This window comes from Teleopsis dalmanni, chromosome 2 (genome assembly GCF_002237135.1).
Source record: "Teleopsis dalmanni isolate 2A chromosome 2, ASM223713v2, whole genome shotgun sequence".
Lineage (NCBI taxonomy): Eukaryota > Metazoa > Arthropoda > Insecta > Diptera > Diopsidae > Teleopsis > Teleopsis dalmanni.
This window is the reverse complement of record NC_051847.1, coordinates 68910809-68937418: the sequence shown is the minus strand read 5'-3', so window position 1 is coordinate 68937418 and position 26610 is coordinate 68910809. Positions and strand designations below refer to the sequence as shown.

Below are 26610 nucleotides of genomic sequence, written 5' to 3'. Positions count from 1 at the left end.
CGTCTTGATTGGGTGGCGCAAAATTCGGAACTTTTATTCATTCTGTGATAAGCGCACAATTGTTTTCCATGAAACCGCGAATTATTGAAGCAAATTTAATACAATGAAATATTATTACCAACAGATACTCGTTCAACAGATATTCCCATGCTTTTATCTGGGTTCCGCCGTTGCTTTTTTCTTTTCGTCTTTTTTTGTTGGTTTGTGTTTATTTATTTTATTCATTTGTTTGCAAAAATAATATAAAATCAAAATGCTTTTATTTGTTTTTTGTGCCTAGAATTTTTTCACAATTTCAGAAATTAGCAAAGGATCTGAAGTTTGGGCTTTGTTTTACTGAGAACACACAAAAAATGTTCTTCTACACCTTGTAACAGCAAATAAATTCATTTTCAAATCAATATTATTTTAGGTTCATTTGTATGCCAAAATGTAATGCCCTTCATATTTATTAACAATATTTCTATATTAATGTTTAATATTTTTTGAAATAATTTTTAAACATTTTAAATGACTACATAAAACAGATTTGAAATGAGTAAAAGAAAGCTCTTTTATATTGTAAATTCAAAAAAATACAGTCTAACTCCCATCATTCAAACTTCTATAACTTGAACTTCTACAACTCGAACTTCTATAATTATATAGAATTTCTATAACTCAAACTTCTATAACTCTAACTTCAGTAACTCGAATTTCTATAACTCTAACTTCAATAACTTGAATTTCTATAACTCACACTTCTATAACTCTAACTTCAGTAACTCGAATTTTTATAACTTGAACTTCTATAACTCGAATTATAGAGTTATAATATAACTATAGAGAAATTGCATACCATGTGCTGAGGCACTGATGCACAAGCGGAAGCAATACCTAGGATGGAATTTCATGGATCATAAAGATTCAAGACTAGGAAAGGTAGGCTCTATACTGTCTTTCATTAAAGAAATCGGACTTGGAGAAACACTCTAACCCGAGTAAGGTGCACAATAGAGCGTTTAGGTTGCAGTGCACAATCCCTTCTTTTTTTAATAATAAAATCGAATTTCTATAACTCAAATTTCTTTAACTCGAGCTTCTATAACTCGAAGTTCTATAACTTGGATTTTCTTTAACTCGAATTTCTTTAACTCGAATTTTCTCTAACTTGAATTCTGTAACTCAAACTTCTATAACTCAAACTTCTAAAACTCGAATTAAATAATGTGCAACAGGGTTTAGAGAACAAATTACATGCAATCACACAAAAAAATTTCTAACCCGAATTCTCCACAAGTTGAATCTTTTCTGTGTAAAATGGTGCTTCGAGTTATAAAAGTTTGACTGTATATTCAATCCATAATAATCAAATTAGTCGGTTTTTTTACCAAAGAAATTATATTCTATAATACAAAGTCGAATGTTCCATTGAGTTCGGCGTTGATTCTTCAGTTTAAGAAACACAAAAATCAAATGTGGAATATCCATTTCTAATACTTATCGACAGGAATACAGGGGTTTATTCAAATACCCTGTATACAGGATTTTATTCAAATCGTTTGCGTTATATATCAAGTCATTATACTTAAATCGGAACAGAAATTATAATGGTTGTGAGGACTTATTGCTTTTTTTTTTATATATTGTAGTATTAAATCTTTATTACAAAGTTTTATTTCTTCATCTTATTTGATATGTGCATCCGGCAAACTCCTAGTACGTATTTTAAGGTCATTCTCATCCCTACAAAACATAAATCGGATTAGAATTTATAATGGTTGTGAGGATTTACCGTATTATTTCAAGCTCAACTTCTTCAATATATTGCAGTATTGAATCATCATTACTACAGCGTTATTTCATCATTCTATTTGATATAACCATCGGGCAAACTTCCAGTACGTATTTTAAGGTCATTCTCATCCCTACTAAACTTTAAATCTGATCATAAATTATAATAGTTGTGAGGATTTTGCGTATAACTATAGTCCAACTTCTTGAGTATATTGTAGTATTGAGTCTCCATTACAGAGTTTTATTTCTTCATTCTATTTAATATGTACATCGGGCAAACTCTCATTACGTGTTTTAAGGCCTCATTTTCTACATATAAAACCTACAAGTGTCAATAATTTGAATCTTTTTCAAAGAATTATTAACTTATTAATATTATTATTATTATTATTAAAATGTTTGTACGAATATTTTTTACACAATTTCTTTGTGGAATTTTTCTTTTGTTTGATTGGTGCTGTTAGCTGGCATTTTTTTGTAAATGTTTCAGTTTATTTCTACTTTTAACTTGCCCTTTAGTTTTTTCTTTAATATTTTTTCTTGTTTTTAGTGCTGTTACTTTAGTACATATTTATTCTAATGTATATTTTAAGCACTAACTATATTTTTTTGAGTACTAACTGTCTGCTTGAGTGAAGTGAGGTGGCGTGTTTAGTAATCGATGTAAATTATGATTAACTTATTGGTAAGGGTTATTTTTTTTCTCATTGTATACCACTATATCCGTATATCAGTAATCCTATTTTGTAAGTTTAATCTTACATTTATATAAACAAAAAATTAATAAGTATATGTTCTATTATTGACATTTATGCAAAATAAATTCATCTTAAATTATAACATATTTATGTACTTAAATTAAAATTTATTATTCCAATTCCTGTTAAAGGAGTTTTATGCTATCTAACATGATTTTAAATTTATTTTTTATATATTTCAGGTGTTGCCAGAGTATTTGGAAATCGTTTTAAATTGAGTGAAAAAGTTATAGTTACCAATGGCGATGTGGCAAGCGGTAGTTTCATTAAATATGATGTAGAAGTTCGTGAAGCTGATGTGGTTAGTATTTCTATATAATTTTTTGTATTATATGTATTTACATTTTAATATAATTTTTTTTTTTGTTTTGATGCACAATTTTTATTTTTCAACTATTTTATTAAACTTTTCTTTTATTATATTTCAATTCTTCTTAGTTGCAATTACTAAAGTCGTTCGACATATTCAGTGGGTCAACGTACCGTGGCTATTTGATTATACGTAATCATTTGCAAATAGACAAATATACGAATCTAGTTAGTATGCGTAATTCATATGTGTTCTTTATATACAAATAGATAAAAACATATTTGACTTCAATTTTCTTTTATTTACTTTAGATTGCTAAAAATGTGTCAAAGTGCTCAAATATCGTTGAGAAAATAAATGCCAAATTATTTACATGCCGTCTGACATCAAAACAAGCCTTGGGACAAAAATTACTTGAGCATTACAAAGTCAGACCCATATTTGAGTCTAGTAGTGGTCGTTATGCATGTGAAATTGATTTGATATCAAACTTCAACGAGGTCTTCAGCATCGTTAAGAATAATGACGTTCACTTTGAATTGGAGGTGTGAACATTTGAATTTTATTTCTTTACTTATTTATTTTTATATTTTTGTTTTTTTGCATATGAGTATTTATATAAAATGTTATTTATTCAAGCCAATGTTAGTACTTTTATATTTATTTTGTTTTTATTTTTATACTCATATTAAGGCTCAATTGCCAAATGGTTTATCAGATAGCTTGTCCTTGAAGTTTGTACCTGGTGTTAAGGTACTACCGGATGCTTTATATGCCAACAACTTAAATGAACAGGAAATAACTATAACCGGTTTGGATAAAATTCTACAAAATGTTGAGGTAAGTTTTAAAGCTAATTTTTTTATAACTAATTATACATTTGTAAATATGTTAATCATTTTAAAGTCGATAAAAAAAGTAATATATATATATATATATATATTATTGTTGCAGTTTGTATTGAATATTTACTAGTATTTGCACGCCTAATATGTAAAATATAGAGCAGGAATGCAAATACAACCAGAATTATAGAAGCAAAAATTCAAGAAATTATAAGTCAAAATTGGGAGATATGAATAAAAGTAAGTGTCTGTAGCGTGAGAGAAGTTATGTCAATTGAATATTGGGGAATAAAATCTCAAAAATTATATTAAGTTAAAAATTAAATATATTCACAGTTTGCTTACACAAAATCCACATGTATTCTGTAATTAAACATATCATTGATTAATTCATGACAGGAATGTATTAAACATATTAATATACCTTGACATAAGTTGGACCAATTCTTGCTGAAAGTTGTCCTTCTTTTAGAGAAATGCTTCGAAGAGTCCTGTTGTGAATCAAAATGCAGTAAAAGTGAGGTCTTGTAGGTAGATATTGTTAGCGTAGAAGGGGGAAAGCGTCCTTGATATTTGACCTGAGAAATAGTTATACTGCTGCAGAGGTTATTCATGTTATGAATGGGATTAACAAATATAGTCAGATATAAGGACTCAAAGGGTTACTGTGTCAAATACATGTCCATTTGTGTGGTTTTTATATATATTGAACCTATAATAGATATTATGGGTTCAATAAAATCTCATTTAAAGAACATACTTAAACATACGAACTGTTATAAGAGTTTCTGTCAAAAAAAACTCAATGAATAAGACCGAAAAAAAAGCGTAATGTTATTGTTGTTGTAACTAGCCGGGACTTGGTCGGCTGGCGAGGAGAGCTCCGGGACCTAGACCCGCAGGCTCTTGGAAAACGCGTAATGATCTGACATCATACAGAGACTTTCTTTTGAATCCAAAGCTAAGATTATAATTGCAAGAAGTAAACTCGGTGAAAGGATGATAGGGTGCAGCTGAATTATGCATGAAAAATGTATGGCTGATAGAGTCAAGCTTAGATGCTTGTATTCGGTAGCAATTGATAATTTTTTGTTCATTTTGTTTAATAATTTCGGATACTTTGTACAAGGAATGTATGAAAATTAGTTCATTGTTCGATAAGATTTTTTTTTTACACTTTCAAGTATTTCTGTAATTTAGCATAAATCCTATAACTCTTTAATATAAAATCAGCATATTTTTTTATTATAAAAATGTTGAGCAATAATTTTTTGGAATTAAAGTGGTCAGATATAGCTCCTTTAAGTTTTATTGATTATTATAAAGTCAAGTCCTGACTATTTTAGTTAATAAAGTTTTTTTTACTTGAACAGTGTAAATTTGTATAAATATTTAGTAATAAATGGTGTATCTCAAGAAAAAGTTTTACTTAATATTAATTTATATAAAATAGTTAAAAAATTTAAATTCTTGCAACTCTATTTCAATTTTCTTAAAGTTTATTTCGTCGTATATTTAATCAAACGGAAATACACACAGTAAAAGAGCTATTCGCAATCAAGGCATTTATGATTGACCCAAGTTCAAGAAACTTTACAAAGTAAAATAAAAAGTAAACTAATTTTCAAAAGTTCATATCTCCGATTTAATTTAAAACTCCAATCAGCAATAGAAATTCTTGAAAATGTCCTTATATAAACATTTTCTTAAGTTATGTGAACTTTCGAACTCTTAGAAATGCAATGCTTTGTGTATTTCTTCTATTATTAAAAAAATTTTAAGTTTATTTGGAGTGCAGTTACTGCAAAAATATGAACTTTATAAAGTATCGATTTTGTTCTTATAGAATTGCATATAATTTCACAAAATTTATTGATAAATATTGTTGAAGTTAATTAAAAAAGTTTTTATTGATAATGAAATGATTTATTTTTCTGTATGCAGATATAATTAGTAATATACGAATTTTCTATTTGTCAAATGTCAAATTAGCATTTTATCTATCTAATTAGGATCTAATTAGGTCCTTAAGTCTATCGGCCCACTATTTTACCGTGCAAAATTCGAAGATTCTGAAACCAAATCGAACCTATAATAACAGATGATAAAGATATGCATTTAGAAGAATTTTTGTAACTGACTAAGGTCTTCTCAAAAAGTGAATTCCGAGCTTAATTTATTATCGGTATTATCAAGTATAATTTGTTTAATTTTTTTATGTTTTCATCACTGATGAGCTTGTTAGCATTTTGTGACATTATATCTTCATCAAATCTCTTTCAAATTTTTGATGCCTACAACTTTACACAATTGCCTTGGCTGGACATTTCGTGATACAATAAAACCTTAAACATTCTAATAATATGTTCCCACTGCCTTCATTAAAACAGCTTATTTGATTTAAGTCGCTAATGAAATTTGATTAACTATACAAACAACTTTCATGTTTTTTAATTTAGTACGAAACTTACACCAATATCGAATGCAATATTGCAAAACATATTTCCTCAAAGTGAAATTATTGAAATTTGACATATTTAACAAATGAAACAAAATGTAAATAATCAAAAAACAAACTGAGGTAAGGATTTTTTAAAATGTTTGTTTTTTTATAAATAAAACATATAATTGATATATAAAAAGTTTCCTCGAAGATGATAATCAAAGATAGTTAAAATATCGGAATAATATTTTAATACGAAAACTGACAGGCTTACCAACACCGCGTTATCGAATCTCAAAATCGTTACAGGCTCCAAGGGGAGTTATGCAGATCTGAGGTCAATTATTGTTTAGTCAGATGAAGTGATAAACAATAATCCAGTCAAGACGTAGAGAGGGGTTATGAAGAAACCTCGCAGTTATTAGAGAGTAGAAGCGCTTAAGTGCACTGACTCAACTAGCCTTAACGTAATAATAATAATTTGTTTAAATATAATTATTAAATTATAGTTTTTATTTTGTATTTAAATTACCCAATTAACTCGCTCGAAAATTATTATAAACTCATATAGTTTATATATCAAATACATATATATTTGATATCATAATACAATATCATATATTATTTAACAAAAAATATTCATTTCAGTTAAATATTAACTAAATTAATATTAAATATTAATTTCAATAATAAATTATAGTTTTTTTTTGTATTTAAATTAACCAATTAACTCGCTCAAAAATTATTATAAACTCATATAGTTTATATATCAAGTACATTTATATTTGATATCATTATACAATATCATATATTATTTAACAAATAATATTCATTTCAGTTAAATATTAACTGAAACATAAACAAACAAAATCTCTCCTACAACTTTCTGACACATAAAAATTCTTTCACATGCATAAATCACTTTATGCCAATGGAAACGACCAAATCTTAATTTGATTAACACAAATTGTTTTAGTTGCAGTTGGAACATGTTATAATTAACAAATTAAGCACTGCAGCTCCCTGATAGTTAACACATACGACACATAGCAGTGCTACACATAATTGATGACAACTCGCACTTTTTATTCAGAGGATTGTGAAGAATGCTAAAATCAATGTATAGGTGCATTCACGATCTCGTGTAAAAGCAGCTGCAGAGCCGAGTAACATAGTGACAGTGCAAAGCGACAACAACTTGTTAATACGAGTACATATATTTTACTGTTGTCACTCAACTATCTCGTTACTTGAGATCCTGGTACTTATAAGGATATGGTTAATTTGTAATGCAAAAAATATATTCCTGCAAATTATCTATAATCTTATTGGGACATTGATAATGTCAAAGTATGGAGCAATAATATTTTTTGCTTGGTTTGAATTTGACATCAAAGGCAAGGCGAAAGTAACGTGAAACATGAATCCTTATTAATGCAAGTGAATATGACAGTTCCTTCAATGTTGATACTCGTATTTTAAACAACAAAATCTGTGTGCGAAGCAATAAAGGCACATCCTGTAGATTCAAACTTTTATAAGCGGTGACACAAAGTGTTGCTTCTATATATTGTGACAACAAATAAAAAAAAAGGAACCAAAGAGAAAAAAACATAAGAAAAAAAATAAATTTTAAATAAAGTAGTGCTTTCAAACCGGAAATTGATATGAAATAGCTTTTCCATTTTTAATAATAAAATTCAATAAAATACGAATAAAGTTCATAAAAAACATAATAAATAATAAAAAATAGTAAAGTGGTATTAAAAATGTAGTTAGTACCACAATGCACAATTGAAAATGCAACTCGTCCGACTCAGAGCAACAAATGCAAAATGAATAAAAAATATATTGGCATTATTTTCACGGATGCGCTTCTCATAGGGGCACTTCTTGTGTTGCATGTCCTTTTTCTCGTAATGGACCCGTGTTCGATATTTTGCTATTAAGGAGCGCTAAATGATACTTCGAGCAACTTAAATAAGTGCACGTAAATAGTTTTACAACAATGACCAGCTAACACTGCGCAGTGGGCGAGTATGGAATGACAACAACACTATTCAGGATTAAAGTTTGTTTTTGTTTTCTATCTATAATATCTTTCTTTTGTTGATATTGAGATACATTATAAAATGAAATCCAGTTGCACTTGTTCAAAACATTAGTATTGTTCTGTGCTGTAACTGCATACTATGATTACAAACTTAACATTTATTTTCTATTATTAAATATTATTTGCTGTAATGAAGAACCTTTTGCAATTGTTTTGTATCAAGTTCCTTCCTGGATATTTTTCTACTATTTCCTGTTGCTGAAATATTTATGTATTTGTATTTATGTAGTATTTGCACAGCAATGTTGTAAAATCTGTTTAAATTTGTTTAAAGAATTGTTAGAGTTTTAAAAATATATTACGTAGGTTACTGGTTATATGTTACGGAAAGTTCATCAGTTTAATGTTGCATTATTTTTCACTTCTACAATATTAAAACTGAAGAATTGGTGTAGCATATAAAAAAATATGTGGCTACATGTATATATAGGTAATATATTAGTACCTAAATCATATGTACCTACATATTAATAGGTAGATAGGTTGTGCTGGTTGGCTGAGACCACGAATATACCTGATAGATCCGTACCAATATCAGATTGGAATCAGTAAAGCCAATTAATTAATGTGGCAGTAAGTCTTAAGATAAATTCAAGATAACATAATATTTGTGTGTCGTTTATGATTTTTACGACATACTTCACGTCAACACTGCGATGATGTTTATCCCCTCGAAGAGTAGCCTCGAAGAGTTTTCATCTAGTTTTTGAGAGAGCAAAAATTGAAATAAAAGTATAACAAAAAGAAGATAATTTGGATAAATCATGATTGTCTCATGAGTCTACTTTCAATAAAAAAATGAAATAAAACAAACCATTTATTATATTCATTTTTTATAATTGTTTATTCTACATACTTTCCTTCCAGGGCAGTGTATTTCTGCTGACTTCTATGTCAGACTCTAACGTCTCGTTTTCAACTACAGTTTTGATGACAGACAAGCGTAATAAAGGATTCGAGATATATTTAATATATCTCTGAAACTCTAAACTCTAATGACTTTTTCTTCGTCTGAGAGATTATGTGACATGAAGCGCGTCGGGACCTTTTTTCCGTCCGAAATTTCAATCAAACTTTGGTGCGCTGTGGTTTTCGGTGTCACAGTTCTCTTTTTAATAAGTGACACCGATATAGCGTTTACTTCAATGCTTTGTTTATTAAGAGTAGTTTTTTAGTCGGCCATCGTCTTCAAGGTCCGGAATTTAGGTCTTTAAGAATCAATTGCAGGGTCATCAGAAACATCAGTCACAACAAAAATTTTCGCAAAAATACAAGATATTGAAAGATCGTCGATTGATCGAACTGCTGACATTACGTTACGTCTTGTTTCCAAAAAACTGTATATATCCTTTTATGGTGCCTTCGCTAAGAATACAGTAAAAATACATTCAAATGCGATCTCATCAGTAATATGTAGATCGTTTTAAAAAGTGAGAAAAGAAACACGTAGCTTCTTTAACAAGTGTAAAGAGGAATGTGTGGGTTGTTTCATTACTATAGATGAGATTTAGTATGCTAGCAAGATCTTGAATGGTAACAGGAGAATAAGGTGTGGTGTGAATCTGGCTTTTCGGTTCGAGTTTGAACCGAGTAATCATTGAAGAACCTGTTAGCGTCAGTTTTTGGATATGTAAAAGCAATTTTGTTCGCAAAGTATTCCAAAACTTTGGAACAATTGGTAAATTTGCTGAATTTAACACATTTACAGATGAAAAATTCAAGGAACATTAAGAAACTAACAACAATTAGCATTTTTCAGTTTTAGTTTTCTCTGAATTTTGCCATTTTTCGTACCTCAAAAAGTTTTTTTCGTGGAAAATGATTTTTATCGAAGGAAGAGTTAATAACTCTCGTAAAGAATATTTATAAGAAACCCCTACAGAGATGAGATACTCCTTTTTATAGTTAAGGGAGACTGTACTGAAAAAAAGAAAAAAAAATATTTGTTACAACTTACATTTATCAAATTCCTACAATGATCCCTTTATGGTTGACATTCCGTAAACTTATTGAACAATATAGTAATCTATGTTCCTGTGAGTATATAATATGATATAACTCGAACTTAACTATTTAGAACTACCAAAACTTTTATTTAGAACTATTTATAATATTCTAAGTTATTTTGTAGAATTATAAAATTATAACTTTGCAATACTTAAATATCTGCATTCTGTCGAAATTGCATATTCCTAACCACTTCCTACTGTGATCAAAATACTCAATGGGCGCATTTTCAAATAGATGAGTATATGATGAAATTGATTCCTTATAAATATTTTCCTTGATGTTTGTCACTGTGATACATTACTAAGTACTCATATACAATAAATGTACATATATATATATATTACTATATATAAATATATTTGTATACATTATTAGTTGTACTTTATATAGTCGCACTTAGAAACTTGTGCACTTCGGTGAAGAATTTCCATCAAACTGCTTAACAGAAAGTTTTCAAGTTGCAACTTAAAGCTTGAAATTGACTTTGAGTTTCAATTGCACGTTATTATAAAATGCGAACCATTCGACAAGCTACAATCTACTACTGCATTGACAATTCGATAATTTCTGTATTCAAGTGTGTCTTCACAATTGTGCTGCTTTCTTCCCTAACATTTAAGTTTTTATGTTTTATTTGATAAAAGTTATTTTTCTCTCTTTTTTATATTTTTGAAATAAAAATGAATAAGAAAAGGATTCTATGGCAGAAGCGACAACAATAAGACAAGTTAGTCTCTTGAGCAAGTGGCATTATTGTATTCTTGTGATATCAGTTGTGAGCACATTTGAAGTGAATTCAAGTGTGTCCGTGCCACTCTATTGACTGACATGATGCACACCAGATATATTGCTACATATCGACATATTCGAATACGAATACTTATATCTCGACATACAGTGTATCTGCATAGTGTGCATACCATATATAATAGTGGACAGAGTGGATAGTGAAAAAATGGACATCGAACGTTAAACTAAGAAAATCAAAGTGCTGTGGGAAGTGACACACTCCTCTGCTAAAGGACTATTGAAGTTGCAAGATTTTATTTACAACTATAACATGTACTTATATTGCGTATACATAGTTGCAGTTGCACTTGTACTACTCAAAGTGTATATTTAATATATTAAATATTTTCAAGCATATATTAAGTAACTTAATTAGCTTGACAATATTTCTTTTAAAATAATTATATTATTGAAAATTAATTAGCTACTTACACTCTTATGTCCCAAACTCAAAATCTATATTAAAATATTGATAAATAATTTTTTAATTTGTTAATAAACTCTCTTGGTGTACTATAATTTTAAAATAATATATACATTATAAATATTACTTGTCAATACTAGGTCATGGGTACAGTATTGATTTTGAAAAAGTAGAAACATTTAAAAGGATTTCATATCATGTTATCCTCTGTACTGTGCAAAACTTTTAATTTAACGCTGAACTTTTATGAGAAAAATCAGCTTTACTATAACTTATCTCATTAATTTCTATTACTTATCAGTGAACAACATTAGCGATTTAGTTACGTTGCCGTAAAAGTGCACATTGCACTTTATTGTAAATATTTTTTGTGTCATCTGCGCTATTTTTTCCTTTCATCATCAAGTCAATATAACTTAACAGACACTGATGCAATTGAGCATGGAAAAGTGTCCGTAACTGCATTTACTTTCCATTTACTACCGTCAAGGTTTTATGGTGCTTTTATAGTCATTTTTGTGTAGTGACATAATCCGAAAATTGCTTTTAGTATCATTTAGTACATTAAAGTAAATAGAAATACACGGTCTACAACTCAGCTTTAAACTTTAATAGGACAATAGGACACAAAATTCTTTTAAAGTAAATAAAATACTAAAGAAAACAGTAAAGAAATAAAAACAAAATTATTAACTTTAATTATACAAATCAAATAGTCCTATAAATTATGCTGAAAATAGTAAAATGAATGATATTAATATGTAGTTCATTTGAATGAACTGGTTTAATAAAATAGTTCGTTCACGAACTACTCAAACATTTTTTGCTACCTTTTTCTAAAGATTGATTTTATTATTTCTTTTTAATGTATTCAAATTTGGTTTTAATTATTTTAACACTATGAAGACACTATTTTAAATATAAAATTATATAAATATAAAATATATAATAAAATAGTGTATTTATATTCTTTTTATATTTATAGTTTTTTACATAATATTTTTATATTTTTTTTTATTTTAATATTTTTATTTATTGTAATATTTCTATTTATCTTAATATTTCCATTTATTTTAATATTTTTATTTATTTTAATATTTTTATTTGTTTTAATATTTCTATTTATTTTAATATTATTATTTATTTTAATATTTTTATTTATTTTAATATTTTTATTTGTTTTAATATTTCTATTTATTTTATTATTTCTGTGTATTTTAACATTTCTATTTATTTCAATATTTCTATTTATTTTGACATTATTATTTATTTTAATATTTTTATTTATTTTAATATTTTTATTTATTTTAATATTTTTATTTATTTTAATAATTTTTTTTATTTTTATATTTTTATTTATTTGAATATATTTTTATTTATTTTAATATTTTTATTTATTTTAAGATTATTATTTATTTTAATATTTTTATTTATTTAAACATTTCTATTTATTTTAATATTTCTATTTATTTTAATATTTTTATTTATTTTAATATTTCTATTTGTTTTAATATTTCTATTTATTTATATTATATTATTATATTATATTATATATTTATATATTATTATATAATATAATAATATATATATGTAATAATATAATATATAATAATATATATTATTATATTTATATTATACTTATACTATTATTTATTTTATATTATTTATATTATTTTAATATTTAAATTTATTTTTATTTTATTTTATTTATTTACTTTTATATTTCTTTTTAATTATATGTTTGTGTTTTTATTATTAATTGGTATTATTATTTTTGATTAGTTCGTATTGTTGATTTTAATAATATTTATGTCTATTGACATCTATATATTATAATTTAACTCAATAAATTATATTGTATAAATTATATTATATTTAATATACTCTTTTATTTTAAATATCCATATGTATTTTTATTTTTGTAGCCTTGCTTTTTTGTCAAAATAGTCATAGTAATTGCAATTAATTATATTTCAATAAGTATAAATTTTAAATAAAGAACAAAAACAATATTATGTTTTTTTTTTAATTTATTGTATTAATATAAAATATTTAATTGAAATCATTTTGTCATTTCATTGCTTTAATTATACTCAATTGTTCTTGAAAACAAAACAGATTCACTATTCTTTGAACTTCACTCTGTTAAAATTATTGTTATAGTTTAAACAATTAATGCATTATTTCAATAATGAAATATAAAAAACTATTTACGTCATTTATTTCACATGAGAAAAAATTAATTTCAATATTGTTTTGCAATGTAAAAATAATTAGTATAATCGCGGTATTATTTTTTATTACTTGTTTATATTTTGTAATTATAATCCTGTTAATCCTAATTTAAGAGCTCATGTTGTTATGGGGCTTTAATTTTTTTATGACTTTTTGCTGCGCTACATATTGGGGTAGTCTACTAAATACTGTATAAAGTTGAAAAATAACTCAAAATTAAAGATTTTATTATAGTTTTTATGTGAAATGAATTAATTAATTTTTTTTATTAGTTTTCAATAGTTGAAAATTTAGTTATGAGTACATTGTATGGTTTTTTTTTGTTTCGTCTCCAAATATTCAAACAGAATGTGTTTGATGTGTCGATATCCGTTTTATAGAAGTTATAGGTATAATAGAACCTTAATTTCAATATAGTAGCTCAACCTGGAATATACATTCAGAAACTCACAACAAAAATTCAATATTTTTTTTTTACTAAACACTTACTGTCTTTAATTGTAGCATTATGTGATATAACTGAAATATTATCTATAGAATGTTAGTCCTGTATATCTGGTTTTGTGGTGCTAATTACACAAATCAAGCCACTAACTTTAGTGTAGCACAAGATTTTTTCTTCGGAGTTGTGTCAATATATTTTGTTTCTGAAATAAAATTCATAATTAATGAATTTATGTTTTAATAAATATTTTGAAATTTTTTGTTATTATATTTCTATTTTTAATAATGACGGTCAATTTTTTTCGTCCTTTAATGACCGCCATTCTATTAATTAATAAAATGCATGTCAAAATAAATTTTTAAATTGTGGGAAATGCATGGAACACTAGTAATTATTTTTGCTACCGCTGCATGGCATTATGACAGTTCAGCATTTTTTTTTTATTTCACATAATTACAGATATATATATATATATATATATATATTTACTTATATTCTTTGCTAATTTTTACACCTTAATACATGAATGTTTTCTTTTTTCTTGCTTTTTGTGTGTAAATATCTCATATTTATACTTCATAAAAATATTTTTTAAAAAATTTAAATATATTTTATATTTTGTTTGGTCTCATGAGGTTGAGCTGTGGACCACAACAGTGCAGCAGTTGCAAACGCTTTACTTGCAAAATTTTAATTATTAATTAAATATCCGGTTCAAAATTATCAGAGCGCTTAAATTTATGCAACGTCATTTTTTGTCTCCTTTTTGTTTCCGTTCCGTTGCTATATTAATTGTTATTTTTTGTGCTACTTCTGGCTCGAAGGAATAAAGAAAAAATGTGTTTTAAAATGTATTAAAATGTATGACATACTTTTAATGATAGATAATGGAAAGAGACCTGGAATATATAAAAACTACAATGTTTAATATAGTTTATTAATATTTTTTATAATTATTTTTTTTTTCAATAATTTTTATGTAATATTTTTTTCTTCTTTATATTAAAGTTTTTATTTATAGCTATTTGTTATATATTTTACATGTCTATGTTATTTTAATATTAATAGTTCATATTTATAAGGATATTGTATTAAAGTTTAAAGTTAAATCAAACGAAACAGTTCTAGTTAGTTAGTTCTTTATAAGGTATTTTAACTGTAATAGACGCTATATTATATTCAATTATTTATGGAAGTACAATTATGATCTATAAGTTTGCCAATTGGAAATTAAGTTTAAAAATTTATGGAAATAAAGATTAAAAATGAGCTCTATTAATTAATCATTTCTACATTAAATTATATTCCCCACGTATTGTGTTAAGTTTGTCTCTTCTTATTGATTGCATCGCTATAAACACATCTTCATAAATGACAGGATCTTCAAAAAAAAAAAAGAACAAAAATATTCTGAATTCTTCTTTGTAATGCTGGGCATCTACTAACGGAATGTTTTCCGTTTTATTAAATTGAGTTTACTTAATTAAAAATATATTTTTTGAATTTGAAAACTACCTCTCTATTACCACGCCTCTATTTAAAATAGATTTCGTGTCTTAGAATATACAGATCTTTATCAAAATGAATCATAGTTAAAATTATGTGATTTTAAGTTTATAGCTAAGTTTTAACTCGATTATGCTTCTCTTGAATCCTACAAAGAACAAAACAAAAAACCTACACATATATATATACTTAACTGTATTGTACTATAGATTTATATGTATATATATTAATTTTTTAAGATATATTATAAATAAAGTTTATTTTAAAATAACATGAACTTCGATAAAAAAAGTGCAAAAATATTTACATGACTTTAAAATTATATGCGATATAATTTTAACCCTTTCTTGCCAGAAACTGGTATCTCTCCATCTTATAAAAAAATGCAGGTCACTTAGACTCTATGTATAGAGGTTTTGCGATACCAATACTTCCATGATTTTAGTAAATATTTTTTACTTTGAAGGCAATTTTAATCCTTCCTTGCCAGAAATTGATACCACTCCATCTCATAAAAAGATGCAGGTCACTTAGACTCTTAGTGTAGACCAATTGTAATACCAATACTGCCATGATTTTAGTAAATATTTTTTCACTTGAAGGCAATTGTTTCTTTAATTAATATTGACGTATGATTTTTTATTTAATATTCAGTGAATGAATGCACTTCACTTAAATTTTTGTTACTAAATTCTGTGTTCAACACATTATCGAAGAATGACCTATTTTCTACTGCCAACCAAGTAATGTGTCACATGACATTAAAAATATTAAATGCCATTTACAATGTAGGAAAATACACAACTTGATATATCATTCACAATTAAATTTCTTCGTAGATTCAAATTGAAAATGAAAAAAAAAAAATTACTTTATCAACTTCATGCAACGATTAAATACGAAAATTTGTATTGAAAAAAATGAATCCTGTCTTGAATATAAAATATATTTAAGTTCTCAACTGAAGTTAACTTTAAATAAAATCTGTCTGTAATAAATTAATTTAAGAAGAAGTTAATTGACATTGTTGTCCTTCAACTTTAACATAGTAATATAATTTTACTATACAGGGTTAAGCGATTGAAGTGTCACCAACTATATAAAGGTATATCTGAGAAACTGATATTGCCTAGTTTGTTTACAAGTTGAAGAAGCGTTTCACACTTCATTTTGTCCACACAATGGGTTTCGAATTTGTTAGATGCAATTCCGATGGACTATTCTCATTTTGGAGAGAAAGGTGGGGACTAAAAAATATGTCAGTATGTATGTGGTGAAAAAAGCCATTCTTCATGAACGGGTTAAAATACCGGAAGATCATATTCATGAAGCATGCAACTCATTTTTTTAACCATTTGAATACCATAGTGAAGACAATTGGTGGATACATCGAGCTAAAGTGAATGGATACTAAAATTTTGATTATTTCCACAAATTTTTGTGATTTGAATCATTAAAAAATAATTTCACACAAAACAGATATATATGGTCCCTTTAATAGGTAAAACTTCAGTCGCCTAACCCTGTACTTGGACATATATATTTTTTACAATCACTAAAGGAGAAAAAAAGTAGGAAATCCTAAAACATCAATCTTTCTAAATTGTAAGTTTTACAATCTTAGATTGTGTTCCATATAACACTTAATCTGTAACATATATCACACATATTGCCTTTGGAACAGTTCCGTTTCGCTAGGTCCTTGTTACGCTAGGTCCTTGTTACGCTCTGATTTAATACTTACACGTACCATCAATTTTTTTTTTTAGAAATTTATGAATAATCCGTTATCAATTTCTTATAGTTGTTTGGGGGTTCGTATAAGTGTCAGTGAAAAATTATATCCTGACTATTGTTAAAACTAGGAACAATAAGTAAGAGTCTGTTTTACTGAATTTATACAATATATAAAAAATATAAAAAAGGGTGTTTAAGCAGTGTCTAACGTTTAAGAAAATCATGTGTATAAAAAACATTATTTAAATCATGATCAGTAACGATCACCTGTAATTTGATAAAATTGAGTTGATCATAGCTAAAAGCCCGGGTAACTATTGGTCAGTTTATTCTTCAGTTATGTTTTCATATTTGATTTAATATTTTGTAATTAAATATATTAAATAAAATATAGTAAAAATTAATATAGCTAAAATTTCTTTTATAAAACAATAATTTATTTTAATAATTATTTATTTTTATTTAAGGTTAAATCGTCCGATGCAAAATTACTAGATGTGACGTTAAACAACAAAGCACATGGCACTTTACAATACAAGATATATGTACTCAATACTTTACCTGTTGATGAAAAAATCTCAATTATAGTGCATTCTCCAACAACACAACAAGACATTGAGGTAAGTTCAAAATAAAGGAAAGCAAGTGCTTTTAAATGAAAAAAAGAAAATGCTTATGGTATTCTCGCATATATAAATACTTTCTCCAGCGGTTCTTGTGTAAAGTTTAACCTTTATTTTTTTAATGAAATTCGAGACATAAAATATCTTATTCTTTGTTTATAGTAAATATCAGTTTGAAAGGTTAAAGTGATTTATTGCTTTATTTCATTTAGAAACGCCTGGTAGTCAGGAGATTCCTTGTTAGAAAAGGGTTAAGCATACATACTGATAGCTCTGAATATATATATTATATTTAAATATTGCGGTATCTTTTAGGAGTTATTGATATTATGGATTTTATTTGTGTTAAAATGGATAAAAGATTCAATATAGGCACATATATTATTTATTATTGATATAAAGAAATTTGTACATCACTTACAAAAATTATTGAATTTTACTTAAAATCTAAATTGACAATAACATATTTGTTGTGTGTCAGTTAGGCATATATATACTATCAGCTAATCAAATTGATTTTAAGTTCTTGAATTTAGTTCAAATCAAATTTAGGACGGTTTTTGATTGATATGGATATTCGGTCACAGTGATATCGCAAGCAATTGCAGAGCAGATTAGCTAACTGTATATTGTATCTGGCTAACTCATCTTTTAGATATTGATTTGAATTAAGAATCTACGCTAGTAGATTAAAATATGTTCCTTCTGAAGCGATACACATATGCCAACGCTTAACCCAATCTTCCATACACTTTGCGTAGGCCCGTCTATCGACTCAAAACGCTTACTACGAAGGGGCAATTTTGTTTCGGGAATAGGAAAAAGTCGCACGGTTCTGGCGAATATGGTGCCTGAGCGATGACAGTGCTGCTAAGAAACAAATTTACCATAGTAAAAATCGCTAAATGAGGTAGTCTCACATTAATAGCTGCTGTAAACAAACTAATTGACAGAGGGCGCTCATATGTCAAGATTTGTACCATATGTCAAGAAAGGATATACCAATATAATAAAAAAAATTTTTTTTGAAAAAAGTCTATTACTTAAGGAGTAGTTAATATACAACAAAGTCCTTTTTAAGCAGTAGGTAAGACATACATTTAACAGTAGGCTCCTTTCAAATAGCATAAGAAAAATATCAACAATCCCATTAAGATATTTTATAAAAATACAGCATTAGTTCGAGTTTATTGATAATGTATTGTTGCTGGGATCATTATACTAAAAAATTGAATATTTTTTTAATGACCTAAGACAAAGCTACGAAAAGCGAAGAAAATGTTTTACAACTCTATCTTATCTTAAAGAGCATGTCAACCTTTATTAGAAGTTTCAAAAAATGTCATTATCTTTTGAGTAAAAATGGTTATATTAAATGGTACAATCGAAAACAATTTAGAGCTATTATTAGAAATTAGAATTTGATAAGGATATACTATAATGATCTCTCCTACAAAATGCTGTTTCTGATACAAGTCACTTTTCTTGTAAGAAATCTTATTTAGGTATTGTGAATGTAAGCTTGTTATAGTTTTATAAAATTTTTTAAGTAAATACTCAATAATACAATTGTGTGAAAAGCATTATTTTATAATAAAAATTTTTTATAAAATTAAATCTAAAAAATCCTCTACTGTTGGTCAATCTCAATTTATTTTCTAATCTCACATATTTAGTAGACTCTCAGAAATACTTTACTGTGTTGAATTTTTCCAAACGTTATGGATTTTTAGGCATATAAGTGACAAAAAATGCTATTAAAAATTCTAAGAATGTTATATCTGTTCAGAAATAAAACAAAGGTTGCTCATATTTATATTATTTTGTAATAAAATATTATTTTTTTATTTGTATTTTTAAACCTTTATCGAAAAATAACTTTCCTGACAGGCACTTCTGCATATGCTGGTGGTGCTGGTTTTCAACTGATAACGAAAAGTTCATCAATGGCATAAAACAATGTCAACACATTTGTCGTAAAATATTTAAGATTTAAAAATATCCTAGAAATCCTTTAAAAATGTAATACACACGTGCATGTATGTGCATGCATTTAATAAGAGTGACTGCTGTGACGTCATTTGTTATGTGGGTCAAAATGCTTGCAGGTTTTTGTAAATTGATTTGGAAAAACTTCTGTTACGACAAAAAAAATCCTTAGTAATGCAAAAAAAAAAAAACTAAAATCCGTTTTCATTTTGATACATTGTACACGAAGGATTTTATTTATTTTGTTTCCTTATTTAATTTATTTACACTAATTGGATAGATTTGTACATATCAGTCCATTGAGCTTAAATAAATGTTGAAAATATGTAGCACGTGGAAGTATATTTCACGTGGTTAAAAATGACAAAAAAAAAAAAATTAGTAAAAATAATAATAAATATTTATTTATTCTACATGTTAACTGAAAATAGCTTGTATAGAATTGTCTTATATTAAGGTCAACAGTAAAATTAGTTGTTTTAATTTAAATGAAAACTGGCATTTATTAGCAAAGAAATAGCAGGAATGACTATGCAAATTTTTACTATACTATACCATACTATATGGTAGTACATACCCCCGCTATTGAATCAGTCTCCTGGAAGGTGAATTTTTCTTTGTACAAGAAAAAGTATATTGTTTTCTTTATATCTGTTTTTTTATATCTTTTTCTTTATGCTTGATTTCTTAAAAATGTGATTTATATACATGGACTGGAATCTGAAAGTAATTTCAGATTCCAGCCTGTATAACGATAATATATTATCCTTATCATTTTTGATAACCGGGAGGCTATCAAATATCATATGGATGGTCGTTAAGAATGTTGTCAACAATTCATGTATAATGATGATCGAACATATCCGATCAAACTAGTCGAATATTAGCCCACAATCTTTGTGAAATTCGCGGCATATATTCTGCGTTCATCGTCTGAATTTTAAGGATGAATTCACTGTAAACAATTCGCATTGTGTCAAATAAAACAATTATCATTATATTGATTTTGCTGTTCTGAAGAGGATTTTTTCTTTCTCTTTCTTGAAAGTACCAAGTTCCATCTTGACATCTTATATTTTTAAAGATATTTTTAGAATGTTTTTGCAATGCTGAAATTTGTATTCTTTTTGACATTTGCCAATAAAAATAAATATTAATATATTCACGTCGATACCCCCTAAAAGACTGTTCTTTCTTCAAATACTTATGGCAGATTTTTTTCTGCGTAAATTTGAAACTTAATTCTCAACCATTTATTGCATTCACTTGATTTAGTACCGCGTGATTTGCATCTTCTAAAAGGGTTAAACCAATATTTAAAAAGACCGTCACTTCATGGGTAACTTGCGATTGATTTTATTTCTCAACAAATTTTTGAATTTACTTCCTTTGATGTATATTTGTAGATGAAAATAAAAACTGTTTGTAGACATAGAAGACGCGTAATAGCTTGTGTCCACATTTTCAAAGACTGTCACACATTTTATAGGACTTTTATTAATGATTTTTTAAATTTGCAACTTATGGATAAAACGTATTTATCTATGGAAGCCTTTTGTGGACGTAGAATCCATTGAAAAGGTTTGTCCCAAAGTTCTGAAACATGCAAAACCTACGTTTCTATTCATCTATACACAATGGAATTTTGATGGTACATCAGAGTGGGATCATTCGATTCCATTAAATCAGTAAATGCATTTTATCGAAATGCCGAAGGACGCTTTGGCACAAAAGTGAGGTTATGGAAAGTGATTGACCTAACTGATGCTTGTAATTACGAATAGATGACCTCACTGCAAATACCTATTTCAAAAATTAATCTATTCATCTATATGCAATGGAATTTTGATGCTACATCAGAGTAGGATTATTCGATTCCATCAGATCAGTAAATACATTTTATCGAAAAGCCGAATGACGCTTTGGCACAAAGGTAAATTATAGAGAGTGAGAGACCCAACTGATGCATGTAATTACGAATAGATGGCCTCACTGCAAATACCTATTTCAAAAATTCATCTATTCATCTATACGCAATGAAATTTTGATGGCACATCAGAGTGGAATCATTCGATTTTCTCAGCAAATGCATTTTATCGAAAAACCAAAGAATGATTTGTCACAAAAGTGAGGTTATGGAAAGTGATTGACCTAACTGATGCATGCAATTGCCAATAGATGACCTCACTGCAAATACCTATTTCTGAAATGTTGAGTTTTCTTTGGATGGTCTTTATGTATAAATTTTGTAAGAATGAAATATCTCAACTAAATTGGTGTTATATATATATTGTTTTTCTTTAAATTTGTTTATTTGTTGATGTGTTGTTAATTTGTTTGTTTGATTTCTAAGGCCACCATTTGAAGACAAATTACCAGTCAACAAATAAAATGAATAAAATTTAATAAAAAAATGGAGGAATTGCTTTGTTTAAGGAACGCATAACAGGAAATAAAAACTTTTCTTGTAAAATTGCAACAGCGCAGAACAATTTTCAGTTAAAATCAAAATCAATTTAAATTGGTTTATTGTTAGTTTTTTGTTTGTTTGTTGTTATTTATGTTGTTGCATTATTTCACTGTCTTGCGGAGAAAGGTTTGTTGCTGTTCCGCCGAAACAGCAACAGCGACAATAACAGCAACGGCAACGGCACCAGTAATACAACAACTATGATAACTTGGTAATGGCATTAGCAAGGACTCAGAGAGTTGGCGGTGCTATGGTTGGCATGCATATTGACGCTGGTTCACCATTTTTGCTGTTACGTGTGAAGCACGAAAGAGCATTCCTTTCAGGCGTAGCGGTTGGCGGGGCGAAAGGCGGGGCGCGTGGTGCAATCCATTTAAGTTGTCGTTTCGTTTATGTTTGAAAATTGCTGCAGTCACATTTTATCGTGCAGAAAAGTGTTGAAGTAACTGCTACAACAAAATAAACTAAACAAGCAGAAACTTAACAGTTTTCTCATACCTTCACTCCATACTCGGATACGAAACTGATCGCAACTTCCTGTATTCAAACTAAAACATGAAGTAAAGTAAAAACACTAAAAAGATGGCTGGAAATGGCGAAACTTTGTACAAAATTGAAAGCTTCAAATAAGTAGAAAAAAGATACTGAGGTGAACATGAAGTATGAGTGGCCGTAGGCGGAAAGTCAAATTAATATCAACTTAAATTGTAAAAAATAGAAAATAAAAAAAGGGAATAAAAATGTTAAAAAGAAGAATATAAATCAATACTGAAACATTGCAAAAATATTCATTAAAGAGAAAAATTAGTTTAACAGCAAAAAAGGGTTAAATAGAGTATCTGTAGACGAGCTCAAAATGTAGAATATGCAATGAATCCTCTTTGTAGAAGGAGAAAAATTGAAGAAATGAAGTAAAATAATATTTATTGCTTTAAATAAACTTGATTGGGTTATTTAAATATTATGAAAATGATAGTAAAATATGTGAGAATAAATAAATGTCAGAGGTATTCGACCACATTTTATATGAAATTCTTAAATATGAAAAAAAAAACCATAGAAGAAATTAAATAATATCGACCTTAAATATTTCCACAAATATTTGTTTATCTATTTGTTTACATGTTTAATGATGTTCGTCCTGTTGAAATAGGATTACTCACATAACGTACGTACGATGATGTGTGCCACTTTGCAGCATCCAAAACTGCAGCAATTTAATTTTAAAATATTTTTGAAAAATATTGTAAGATTTGAAAAATGTAGAGTAAATCAAAAGAAAAAATATTGAATATAATTAATTAAAATAAAATAAAATAACTATAATAAATTAAATAAATCAAATAATAAAAATAAGAGAAATGAAATAGACAAATTAACAAAATAAAGAAAATAAATAATATAAATAGTATGAAAATAATATAAATAATATAAAAAAAATAAATAATATAAATGATATAAATAAAATATAGTAAAAAATATTTAAAAAAAAATAACATAACAAAAATTTAATAAAAAACTAACAAACATCAAACAAAAATTACATAAACATCAAACGAATAAAAATGAATAAATAAATAAAGAATAAATAAAAAATAAATAAGGAATAAATAAAGAATAAAGTATTAATAAGGAATAAAAATGCATAAATAAATAAATAATAAATAAAGTATAAATAAGGAATAAATAAAGAATAAATAAAGAATAAATAAAGAAAAAATAAAAATAAATAAAGAATAAATAAAGAACAAATAAAAATAAATAAGGAATAAATAAAGAATAAATAAAGTATAAATAAGGACTAAACAAAGAATAAATAAGGTATAAATAAAGATAAATAAAGAATAAATAAGGAATAAATAAAAAATAAAAAAAGAATAAATGAAAATAAATAAAGAATTAATAAAAAATAAATAAAAAGTAAATAATAAGAATAAAGAATTAATAAAAAATAAATAAAAAGTAAATAAAATAAAAATAAAAATTAAAAAAATAAAAATAAAAATTAAAAAAATAAAAATAAAAATTAAAAAAAATAAAAACTAATTAAATAAATAAAAAATAAATAAAAAAAAAATAAAAACTAATTAAATATATAAAATATAAATAATAAAAAAATATTGCATAAATAAAAAGGAAATAAAAATAAAAAAATAGAATAATAAAATAATTAAAAATATAAAAATTAAATAAAAACACAGCAAGTGAACAAAACTTGCACAGCAAATTAACAAAACTTTAAAAAAAAAGTGCAAACATAAAAGTCAAGAACGGTTTTAGGTTAGTTTATTAAGGAGTGCTGCCTCTGACCTTCAAATTTAGCAGGGCATGAATTCAATCCCTGGTACTTGCAGTCTCAAAAAAATTATTAACGAATAATTAGATACAAGAATTATTTCCAAGACCACTGATGCTGTGTATTTGACAATACTCGAAACAGCTGTATGGTCAGCCAAAAATTTGATTAATTAAAATATTATAAAAACCATTTTTGTTATTGTAGCTTACTATTGTTCCAAACTTCTCAAAAAAAAAAAAAAATAAATATAAAAAAAAATAAATATAAAAAAAATAAATATAAAAAAAATAAATATAAAAAATTAAATATAAAAAAAATAAATATAAAAAAAAAATAAATAAAAATAATTACTACAAAAACAAAATTCAACTTATATTATTTTAATTAATTGAATTTTTGGGTGACCTGACCTGACCATACAGCTGTTTCGAGTATTGCCAAATTTCCATCGTTAATGATCTTGGAAATAGTTCTTGTATTTAATTATTCGAAAATAATTTTTAAATGATTAAAAAAAATATTAAAAAAAGCAATTAAAAAACTATTTGTTGTCACTGGGTGTGAAGCTTTAAATATTAGTTTTGGACGTCTAACAGATTTGCTTTGCTTCCAGGATTCTTAAGAATTCTCGACTGTGGCATTATTGATATATAACTGAACCACTTAAATTAATAGTATTTTAGTTCTAATATGAACTTTGTTCCGCCCAGTTTCTTTTTGACGGTTTTGTATTTTATGTTGTAAGGGATTACAAATTGGTCCCGTAGATGGATAATGCAATTGTTAATATGTATGGTTAGGTTTTATAATATTTTATAGTAGTTTTTGTTTTAGTTTATACAATTGTTTTACCAGTTATGAAGAATAAGAATAATTAATCTTTTTAATGATCTATTTTCGGAAATAATATATTTTCTAAAATGTTAATTCCTTTAAATAAATCCCTTTTCTTATGACTATAGTGATTTTTTTCACGTTGTAACAATATCTAAATATAACTTAACAATTCTAAATTCGCTCCAACAAATCGTCAAAAGCTTAAAGTTATCTGCTATTTTTCCAAGCTCATATTTTATCAGGAAATAAACTTTAATCCTTTCTGAAAACAAAGTTGTAAAGTTGTCCTTCAGTTCAGTTACCAAAAATCACAACATTTTCCAACACTTTTTTATTTTGTTTTATTTTATTTTAAAAATATTTGCTGCTATCTGATAATGCTTATATTATCTGAAAAAATAAGATAAACTGGCGCAATAGCAATACTTGTGTAATAATTTTCACGCTGGATGCCGTAAGATTTCAACTCCAATAAAGGGTCAAATTGGGACTGGTCGAGTGGAATCTGCAATGAGACCACTAAATGTTATTGTTGTTGTTGTGTTTGGTTTTTGTTTTTTTCTTTTGGTTCAAGTGAAATTACAGACTTTTCGACAAATAAAGCCGCCGTAAATATACGAAAGCGAGTAATTTAAAATTGCATATTGGCAAGCGTAACACTTTCCTGAAAGGTTCAGGCTCGCGCTTCATGGATGGCGTTGGCATACGAAACTATTGGATTAAGTGGAAAAATACAACGATACGCTAGTAGTTGCATGACACAACACAAAGTTTATTTAATCGATGACATACATTTTAAGTTGGACTTAAAAAATATAAAATGAAGAAACAAAAGCACAACAAAAAAAAAGGACAAACTTCAACTTCATTTTTACTATCAGCACAAAAAATGTTTAATTCGTTTTTTTTTTATATATATTTTTTTAATTTTTTTGCACTCTCGACTGACAGTTCAAACTACCATATTTCACCTGTGGTAGAACGTTTATCATGCTTAATAG

The 26610-nt window shown here is 26.5% G+C and overlaps 1 protein-coding gene across 1 annotated transcript in view; it reads left to right on the top strand.

Annotated features, from left to right (window-relative positions):
* Window positions 1-26610, top strand: part of LOC119674783 (nuclear pore membrane glycoprotein 210-like) — a 68192-nt gene that overhangs the window by 26761 nt on the left and 14821 nt on the right. The window contains exons 16-20 of the mRNA XM_038085938.1: window positions 2717-2835; window positions 2973-3071; window positions 3156-3389; window positions 3538-3684; window positions 17859-18011. Coding sequence (XP_037941866.1) covers window positions 2717-2835; window positions 2973-3071; window positions 3156-3389; window positions 3538-3684; window positions 17859-18011 — 752 coding nt within the window. The remainder of the gene's footprint in view (window positions 1-2716; window positions 2836-2972; window positions 3072-3155; window positions 3390-3537; window positions 3685-17858; window positions 18012-26610) is intronic.